The sequence below is a fragment of the Abramis brama genome (genome assembly GCF_963993115.1).
Source record: "Abramis brama genome assembly, chromosome: 21".
NCBI classification, from domain to species: Eukaryota; Metazoa; Chordata; class Actinopteri; order Cypriniformes; family Leuciscidae; genus Abramis; species Abramis brama.
In genome coordinates this window covers 20,586,552-20,597,540 of record NC_139983.1, presented here as the reverse complement: position 1 = coordinate 20,597,540, position 10,989 = coordinate 20,586,552, and the positions used below count along the sequence as shown (strand labels likewise).

General features: G+C 37.6%; 1 protein-coding gene across 1 annotated transcript in view; it reads right to left on the bottom strand.

Moving 5' to 3' along the window:
* Positions 1 to 10,989, bottom strand: part of kcnh1a (potassium voltage-gated channel, subfamily H (eag-related), member 1a) — a gene marked incomplete at its 5' end in the record, with an annotated part of 54,196 nt that overhangs the window by 4,132 nt on the left and 39,075 nt on the right. The window contains one exon of the mRNA XM_084096663.1: positions 1,964 to 2,826. Within this exon, the coding sequence (XP_083952789.1) occupies positions 1,978 to 2,826 (849 nt within the window). The 3' untranslated portion in view covers positions 1,964 to 1,977. The remainder of the gene's footprint in view (positions 1 to 1,963; positions 2,827 to 10,989) is intronic.

Sequence of the window (10,989 nt, the reverse complement as noted above, 5' to 3'; positions counted from 1 at the left end):
ACATGCCAAGTGTGAACACACCCTAACTGGACCAGTTTAAGAACATTTGGTGTAATTTCAACAAATTTGATAGGGATGCACCAATATTAATATTCTGATGGATATTTATAAGTCGGTAATTAAAGGGTTAGTTTACCCAAAAATGAAAAGTCTGTCATCATTTACTCACATCATTACTGTCCTTTCAAACGACGTTTATAATCTCCGATGTGCTGTCACGCAACAACGTCTGCTCTTGCGTCAACACAACACACATGCATTGTGAAGCTCTCGTGAATGCACAGTGGAGATATTTTGTAATATTTTGTCAAAGTGGTAAATAATGTTTGTTTTTTTTTGTTAAACAAAGCACTTGCGTTACCAAGTTCATAACATTTTGGTTAAACCACTGGTGTACTGGCCTCATCGAGTCCACATTCAATTCAAATATCCAGCAAGTTAAATCACACAATAATTCTCAGAACCACGAAGTGATGTTGAGAATGTTTTGAGAATGTTGAGTCACGTGGATTACTTAAATTATGTCTCTACTACCTTTCTGGGGATTGAAAGTTGTGTAGGCTGTCAATGGAGGAACAGAAAGCCCTCAAATTTGATTCAAAATGTAATTTGTCTTCCAAAGATGAACGAAAGTTTTATGGGTTTGGAACGACGTGAGGGTAATTAATAACAGAATTTAAATTTTTGAGTGAACAAACCCTTTAATTTTTATGTTATGAATGATAAGTGAAAATGGCGAATATTACATTTCTATATTTTTTGTCTAAATTAATTAAAAATAAAACAGTAAAAACTAAAATGATTTTAATGCTAAAAGTGAATTTAGGCATCACAACATTATAATGTACACAATGAAAATGGGTATTCATTTCAGAATTTGCTACAGATTACAATTAACAGTCTTGTTAAATTAAGTTAGTTAAAGACTAACTTCAAGTGAGCATTGATGGCAAATGAAATGTAAACAAAATATGGGAAGTGTACATGTACTGTACAATTAAATATCCAATATTGGCTGATATTTATCCAATAAATCTGGTAAAAAAAAAAATCTGTAATATGAACCAATGACCAATATGGTACCGATATATTGTGCATCCCTAAACATGTATTATACCACTGTTGTCAGATTTTATTTTATAGTTTGTTGAGATGTGCATTGACGCAAGTCATGGAAAGGACCTTAACAGCTGTTACACTTCAAAACCCCTGAAGAGCTCATTAGTTTCTCCAGTTACATTTACAACTCTTGGGATAGTAGTTGATTTGTCGTTGTACAAACATGTTTGTCTGGGGTTTCCATGGTTCCTGGGATGCGCTCTGCTTCTTCAATCTTTCGGCTAGCAGCTTATATCCACACTGCCACATATTTGGGCAAGATGCTTAGCTCTGTGATTCCTGATAAAGGCTTGTGTCCGGCGGTGAGTTACCCAACAGGACGGTGCAGAATGGATCTCTATACCAGAAACACTGCAGAGCATGAACAGTAGTGTGTGTGTGTGTGAGAGAGAGAGAGAGAGAGAGCTCGAAAGAGAGAGGGGAAGACTTGCTACATGAGCGGATCTAGAAGGGCCCGCACTTGCAGTTGGGGACCGTGCATTGCCATGACAACCATCAGTCAGAGTGGGCCCTGCGGCAAGAGTTCTCACTATCTGTCAGCGTCGCAGGACTAAAACAGGGAGCAGTTCGACACAAAGAGTGTCTGTGTGACAACTAACACACCATCACTTTGGTATCGCAGATGCTCTGCCTTGGGATGAGACATCCCCTTCTCCTTTCCAGTGTCTTATTTCATCCTTTCCCTCACTCATCTCTCACACACACACACACACACACTCACTTTTAGAGTGTCTGTCATGCTTTTTGCTGGCACAGATGTCAGAAGTAGTTCCATTTTTAAAAAAAAATCGTTTCTCAGAGAAAGTATTTGAATCATTTCCCTTTCAAGAAGAAAGAAGCTTACCTCTCTCTTTTTCTTCAAGGGAATATGTCCTCCTTGTCTGTGTCTGGTGATGTCGGTCGTGAGATCTGGAAGAGCGACATGGGAGAGGTCGGAGACTTTCTGCTCCTTAGCAACCTCAATACCTCAGCAACCTGTGTCTCCAAGGCAACCATTCGGTTACCGAGCGCCGACAGCTCCTCTTTAAGTTCAGTACGGAGTTCCAGAAGTGAGGCATGCAGTGTGTGTTCAGGAATAGGGGGGATAGGTGGGATCGGGGGAGTTTTTCCGTCAGGTAGGACTGGGCTTCGGTCTACAGGGGTGCGTGCGCCACCCTCGTCCAGCCGTAGGTCGCTTTTGGTGATGCCGCTGTCGCAGGAGTCGGTCTTCTTCAGTCCGCTGGGCTCTGAAGTCTTTGTGGAGCTGCTCCGCTCTGGGAGAGTCTCCATTGATTCCGCTTTAGGAACGTTCCCCCAGCTCTCTGGCTTTGCAACGCTCTCCCTAAACCTGGCCCACCCTCGTGCACGTGGCTCTGATGTCCGAGGGATGTTTGGGACAGGGGCACTGAGCTTGGCCTGGTCGAAAGCACCCAGGGTGCGGTTTTTGTTTGGGTGGGATGGGATGGGCGTGGCTGGGCTTTCCGTTACTGTTACGATGCTTGTGGTGGCGACCACATCTTGGCTGATGACTTTGTTGTGGATTTGGCCCTTCTCAAGATCAGGGTCATCGGGCTGCCCAACGGCAAGACGGGCTTCCTTTTGCTGGCGGAAACGCTGGAACAGGCGGCGGACAGGATGATCGGGAGGAAGATTCAGCGGGGCCTCGTTCTTCCTCCTCTGCCTCTCCTCTTCCTCACGCTTCACATCACTGATCTTTCTGAACACAAGCTGAAAAGACACAGTTAGTTAAACATTAAACATGCATAATACAAATGATATAAATATTATATTATATTATATTATATATAAATTATATACTATAGTTCATGCATTACCTGGGGATCAAACCCGTGGTCTTGGCATTGCTAGTGCTATATTCTACAGTTTGAGCTTCAGAAATGCTTTAGCATAATATAGTTCTAAAATATGAAACATAATTTTTAGAATATCTAATATAGTTTTAATGCGGCCTTATGTCTCACGTGGGATGAAGAGGATTAAGTAGTATAGTTCTAAAAAATGAAAACTATATTATTTAACAAAATATGCAAATTTAATGTAACTCACTTTTTTTTTAATCAAACTGACCCATTTCTCAACTGTTTTTGTCCATAAACAAAGTAAAGGTGGATTATCCCTTTACCATAACATTAAAACAAAAAGTGGTCAGTCACTTTAGGTACATTGTGCAGATAGCCTCTTTTAGTCTAAGTTCTATCCAGGATAAGCTGCGATGTGAACTAGTCTTTGCGCTGATAGTCATAAGTCAGGCTCTGCAAGATTATGCAATATGTAGACTTCAGCAGGAAAATTACAACCATTCCCGGTGTCTCCTTTATAGTGAGATTACACTCGCTGTCCTGGAGACCCTGCGCCCGGTGTTGTGAATTTTGCTAAATGTTCTAAGTTCTAACTTATTTATTGGAGCTCATGTATATTTCAGAGTTGAAGGCTTTTATTGAGCAGATTCCCAAAGTCAAGCTTCTGCTATGTGAGTGTCTGCTCAAATCTCAGTGTGTGGGTCTGGATGTAGCAATTTTATTCTCTCCCTCTTCCATCTCTCTCTCTCTCTCTCTCTCTCATATGCATACACACACATACTGGCCTTCAGTTTTAATTGGCCAAGACAGTTCGTGGAAGGGTTTAATAATTATAATGCTGAAAAAGCTTGTTAAAAGGTGTGTGTGTGCTGTGTGCACACCTGCATACTGAGACAGTTTGTTCCTGTCACTATTGCAAGCTGGACGATGCATTTGTATGACTCCATCTTCAATATGTTAATATTCATTATGTCCTGAATATTCATTAAGTGGGACAGAGTGCCCAAGCATCTGTACCACCAATCTGTCTGTGAAATTACTTGGAACAGAACAACACATACATACTCTAGTCCTCTCGTGTGTAGTAGAAGAGGATGGGCTGTGGACACTTGCTTGGTTTGTGTGGAATTATTTTTTATTTATTTGATTGACCATGTGTTTATTGTTAGTTCATTTTAATTCAGCTGAGACGACTATAATCTCATACAGTATACTGTGAAGATTTTGCAAAGACCGTGTAAACGTGTGTGAACAGGCCATCAAAAGGTGTTTGTGAAAAGTTCAGATGTAGCTTTGGGGTTTACAAGTCATCCTCTCCTGAGACAAAAGACAGACTATTGCTTTCCAAACATATCAAACACACACACTCTTTCAAGAAATGACACATACGGCCTTGTATCAACATGTCTAAAGTGATCTAATCACAAGTGGTCAGGTGAGACACATGGCCGTTTAAACCTGGTAGAAATGTGTCCTCTGTGACTTTGCAACTTTATATCTGCCAACGTTGATTTTATATATCATGATTTGACTTTGTATATCAGAATTTTGACTTTATATCCCACAGTTTTCACTTTTTTCTTACAATTTGACTTCATATAAATTATATCATACAATTCAGTCTTTCTTATTTTAACCTTTATCTCACAATTACATTTATTTTATTTTGTTTAATTGAACTTTGAATTGAAAACAGGCTTTTGATTTCAGAATTTTTACATTATATCTACCATTATTTACTTATCTATATCTATTCAACCTTTATCTCACAGTAACATTTATTTTAATTTATTGAACTCTGACGTGGAAGCAGGCAAACATAAGATTTTAACCTGCCCTGATATAACTTGTTTTATTAAGCTAAAATAACAGCTGTACTGTATATCAGTGGCCGTATAGCAGGAGTGGGGGCATATTTGTTTAAATTTGATTTGTGATTTCATTAGAATGGATAGCAAGCCGGCGAAAGGGAGGTAGAGCGCATGTCTGAGTGCTGTGTGTGGGAGGGAACATTGCTGCTGTCACTTTCCAAAACGATAACTCAGTCAAACATTAAAAATGACAAATTCCAGCATCAGAAAACAACAATTGGAAAGCGTTCCCCTTTATTAGATACATCTAGCCAGTAGCCACAAGCAATTTCATAAAGTGGTGGGAACAAAATCGACCATGGCATAAAAAGGTGGCTATGCACAAAATCACATTCTTTCCCATTTTTGAGTCTAGGCACCTCAAAATGATCCTCAAGCGATGTTTATTAGTCGGAGAAACAGAGCGTATTAGGCATTTCCCCATTATGTCTCACATAAAATTGTTTCATTTGGGCTTTAAATGCTCAAATTTGTCATATTGCCACTTTCCAGCTGAATGTAATGTTTTTTTTGTAATTGAACTCTAAATAACTAATAATGTTTGGCAGTAGGTGGAGAAATATACCGACGCCGCTCCCTCTGAGAATCCAGGCTGAATGAGAGAACTGAACAAATCAGTCAGACAAATAGACAGCCTCAGTAGATTGCATTTCTGAAGGACGTCAAGGGTCTTGCTTCTCTTTGCGTTACAGAGATGATGGACAGTAATGACCAGACCGCTGCCCTCCCATTCAGCCGTTCCTATCCTGGACACAGACACACACAGGCCATTCCACTATCCGGAAATAAATCCACCCTTATAGCCATCATTTATATTTCTGAGGCACAGTATCAGTACATACGCATGTAGACAGCTTTAGCACAAACATTCATACCATATCTGTCACACTAGAATAAGGGGTTTTTTGTCCATAAAATGAAAGTCAGTGGAGTCCAGTGGCCAGATGTATAAACAGTCACTATGTTAAGACTATGTCTTAAGAACTAGCCAACTAGCAGTTAGTCAAGAGGTAATCAGTCTAACTTTTCGGTTCAAAGTAGACCAATCTGCTTTTTTAACTGACACAAAATTTTATGAAAGCCATGTATGCAACCAGTGTTGATTTGGACCACATTGACTTTCACACTGTATCGACAAAAATAGTTGAAACATCCTTCAAAATATTTCCTGTTTAGAAACAAAAAAAGTAATTTTGGCTCAAATAAACATAAAAAATATAAGAGTCTACATATGTAGCAAACCTCATCCTCACAAATTACACCAGTACACACAATTAGTCGTATCCACTTATGAAAATGATATATCTCAAAATGACAAATAGTTTTGACATATTTACTGTTTGCTTTAACAAACAGACAAGCTTCATATTTGTGCTTTCAAACCATCTGGTTCTAATGTCCTATAGACTTCCATTGTAAATGCATCCTTGTAAACACGATTTTTACTTAATTTTACAAACTGAAGGCAGAGTCCAAACGATTTTCTGATAGTTTAAATTGTATTTGAAATATTCCTTTAAATCATAAAATACTCCACACTAGACTTCTAGAGTGGATACTGAGCCTGTCAGCACTCTGGCTGACAGATACAGGGGACTGTCATTGTTTCTAGTGTTTTGTAAACCATCGCCCTTGAAGGATATACGAGGCAGAGAAAGGACAGACATGCGGAGAGGGATTACATAACAAAAGCTGAAGCATTACACAAAGGTGCGCGTGTCTGCGTGTACGAGGAGGATGGTATTATGTGCTCGCACCTAGCTTCCTAATGGTGTATTGTTAGAATCCTTCTGTTGCCACGCGTCCCTCCCGCGCACACACGGCCCTCTTGTGTATTCTGCGTTTGCTTTTCTCCCCATAAATATATCTTCATCAAACAGGGAAACTCATTCTGCAACTTTCAAAGAGTTCAAAATGTGTGTGTGATGTTGGAGGTGTTAGTCTGGGGATAGAACGGTAAAAAGGAGGGGACGGAAAGAGACAGTAGGCGAGAGGGAGCACTCGCATCTCCGCTGTTTCATAATTCAAACTAAAAGCTGGCTGTGTGCACATCGAAGCAGAAAAAAAATTCCCATAACACTGTAAAACTATGAAATAAAAGCATACGCACACCTATCTTACTTCCTCTACCTCAACTGCACACTATCCTTGTGTACTTTTACCTATAACTAAACCTCCATTTGCACCCTGTCTGTAATAAAAGTTACAATTTCATGTTTAATTTATGCTTAAATTGAAACAACACGCCATGACGGTCATCATTTGAATGCGTATTTGCATACTTTATATTCTCTGTGGGGTCACGTTTATCTCGCTGTTGGTTTGGTGGTCTTGAAACAACCAAATTGTATGTTTATGATTGATTATCCTGGTTATTCTAATTGAGCCCGAGTGTGTATAATACTGTATTTGTGGCAACGATGCTGGGAGTGTTTTCTAGTGTATGATTTGTAATAAATGTTTTATTTAAATTTTAAGATGTTTTTGTGTAACATCTCTCCACCTGTATACTACCATTTAAAAGTTTGTGGTTAGAGATTTTTTTTTTTTTTTTTTTTTTTAAGAAATTAACACTTATTCAGCAAGGATGAATTAAATTGATCTAAAGTGACAGTAAAGAGTATTACATTGTTAAAAAAGATTTATTTTTCAAACAAGTGCTGTTCTTTTTAACATTCTATTCATCTAATTAATCAAATCCTTAATCAAGCTTTCCACAAAAATATTAAGCAGCAACATTGATAATGATTGATTAGAAATGTTTCAGCATATTAAAATATTTTCTGAAGGATCATGTGACACTGAAGACTGGAGTAATGGTTGCTGAAAATTCAACTTCAGCCATCAAAGGAATAAATTACATTTTAAAATATATTAAAATATTTCACAGCATTACTGTTGTTACTGTATTTTTGATCAAATAAATTAAGCCTCGGTAAGCATAAGAGACTTCTTTCAAAAAACATTAAAAAATCATTACACTCACAACAGATTAACATTAATAACATACTTATATTCTTGCCTCACATCCCATTATTAATCACTGCCTAAATATGCACCAAAGTCTGAGTCAGAGAAATAAACCGGAACAATCCGTACACATTCAAACAGAGTGACTTAAGAAGCATGTGTTTAATAGATTATAAGTAATATTAACCTCAAATGGATATAGAAGATATTTCAGTTTACTAATACTTATATGCCTTGGTGTTTTGAAATGATGTTCAGAAAGGGTAAATTATTCTATTAGGAAAACAGAATTAAAAGACTGATGCTTGTTAATGATGTGGTTTCTTGGTTGGTAAATAAGCTGAAGGTTTTTGTGCCGAAATCCTGCTGTGAAGTGAATTCACTCCTGCGTATCTTGTGCTTTTACTGTGTGCCTCATGCTGACTGACTGGTTTTATGTCACTGATCTGATCAAATTTACCACACTCATCACAACCTCACAGAATCTGATCCCTCAGCAACGACTGATTCACTCACACCTGCCAAACACACACACGGATCGCAGGGTCATAACGGGACATATTGAGTAAATGGCAGTGTCAAACCAGTGATATACATCTGACTTTTTACCACGCATGACTTTTGACAGCAATTCAACTGCAGTAGCAAACACGCATGTTAATGCGTGTTGAAGGGTGTGAATGCCTTTACAGTTATGTGTGCATGAATGTGTTTTACCCATTACAGCTGCATAAACTGTAACCTTAATCAAAGCTAAAATAACTCTTGACACAGCAGCATCGAGATGAAGAGGGTTTTACAGTGTTACCTTGGCAACCACTAACATGCAGAATCAGAATTAAGCATTTATTAATGCAGCTGTGACAGAAGACAGATGTACTGTATGCACTGTCTCAGCATCATGGGAGTGTGTTTGTTCGGATTTTACATAGAAATATGCCAAAACTGAGGTGCTATGTGCCTGTTGTGTACAAATTCAGTTTCCAAAAATGTATTTTCTGTTTACCCTTATTTAAGACCTGCAGATGTTTTAGTACAAACATTGTTTGTGACGATACTGATTTCTAATTTATATGTTTCTCAAAGTAAAAATGTTAAGGAATGTTCCGGATCAATACAAGTTAAGTCAACAGTGGTGGACATTATCTTTGTTAATGTACAATTTTCAAGAATTTGTTCTGTATAGATGTATATGTATTGTTATTTTAGGAAACTTTTCCTTAACTACATTCCAAATGATTGTCAGATTTGTGAACGTTTTATAGCTCGCACTGAATGATTCATTTGGGAATTTGGCTGATCTGATTGCAGCTAAGTTGGTTATATATGACTGCTCAAAAATAATAAACGATCTGTTGATCAGAACTTTTACTTTTTATAATTATAATACTATATTTAATGCACCTAAACAAAATATTACATATAAAATGGGGTATTATAAGTAAAATGTGTAATATTTTGTACTTTTACTCAAGTAAAATTTTAAAGGAATACTTAAGTTTTTCTGGAATAGTATTTTATTTGAATATACTGTACGTATGTGGTAGAATATAAGTCGATTATGACAGAATATGTCAAATATGCCTTAGTTAAAAAAGTATATTTTGACAGTTAGAAAAACAATGTTCATTGTGGTACTGTATTTAACCTCGAACAAATGTTGTTGATAGAGCTTAATTTGAGTTTTAATTGAACCTGAGAATATTTCTGTAGGGCTTTGAAAGAAGTGACTCGTCTGAACACTCTCGACACTACATTTGGGAGTTGTTTAGTTAGGAATGAGGACTTATGCGTATATTAAAAGTAAGAAAACAGTCCCGTAATCACAAATAGACTGCAATATGTACTGTGTAATCGCTGCTGCTGTTGTATCTAGGCCAAAATGGCCTATTTGACCACTGTATATGTCTATAGGTGAATATAGAATGTGTCCAGAAATATAACATATGTAGTCTTCCTGTGACATATTTTTCCATGTATAACAAGTTTTTTTCTATCTGGGTCACAATCCAACAGTAAACATCATGACTAATTCATGGAGACATGAGCTAATTAAAGGCTCCCATTTGGCAATGGTGTCAGAGAGGCATTAATATAACCACATTTTGTGTTTTCATATTTCAGTGTATTGTTTAAGAGAACAGTTAGCGTTATAGCGCTAGCAAAACCATATTGCACTGATCCAGCTATTTTTCGAACAAGTGATGCAAACATGAAAAAAATCCATTACAAACAAGTGTAGGCGTGGAGAGCTCGACAGAGAGACTATTCACTGAAGCTCTTACCTGTACCATTATTGTTTAAAATATATTAGTAGTATATATTTATGCCGCAGATGAATTTGGTTCTCCAGCTCCAATATGAATGCGTTTCCTGAAGTATATGATATATTTAACCCATATGGATAAATATAACTATACGTAAGCCATTCCAATAAAGAGGCAGACGCTCACTGAGCTATTATTAGTCTCCTCCTCAGACCCAGTTCCACTGAGAAACAGAACTCAGGCAGAGATCCAAAACTTAGACACACTGAGGGCCATTTTATCATACTGACAAGCCTTTTATTATACTGTCTTTGATTGGAACTGGTAAGGAATTTATGGGTAAGATAACGACTACATCTGGTTTATGGAGTTTTACAGTTATTTTGAACACGATTTGATGTGATAAAATTGTAACAAATTTCAATGTTTGTCTCCAAACAGTCAAAACAATGGGGACAATCAGGGATGTGGCCAGGCAGGTGGTTTGAGTTCTCTGATTTGTATATGTGGGCGACCCCCTGACTTTATTTTTCCCAATCCTAGCCTATCGTTTCTATTAAAAACAACAGGGTTTAGAAACAACCTGCATGTCCTTTAATCCCTTAATCCTCCTCTCAGTCATTTCTGGCCATTTAACAAGTCGGTTTAGTGTTGTTTGTGTTTCTGATCAGAATATTTCTCTCTTTTTCTCTCTGTCTGTCCTTTTCTTTGGTTGATTTCTTTCTCTTTTCTGTCAGATAAATGGAGCACAGCTCTTCAATTCAGCAATAAAGTATGTATTAACAGCTCCCACACACATGTTATCACATGTTTGTATTGGCACTTCCATGTAAACCTACACACACAAACCTCTTTTCTTAACAGACTTAAAAATGTTTCTTAACATTAAGCAAAGCAGCAGCGCAACTCTATACAGAACAGAAGGCTTGTGTTGTGCCTTTCCTGCTACATACGATGCATCTC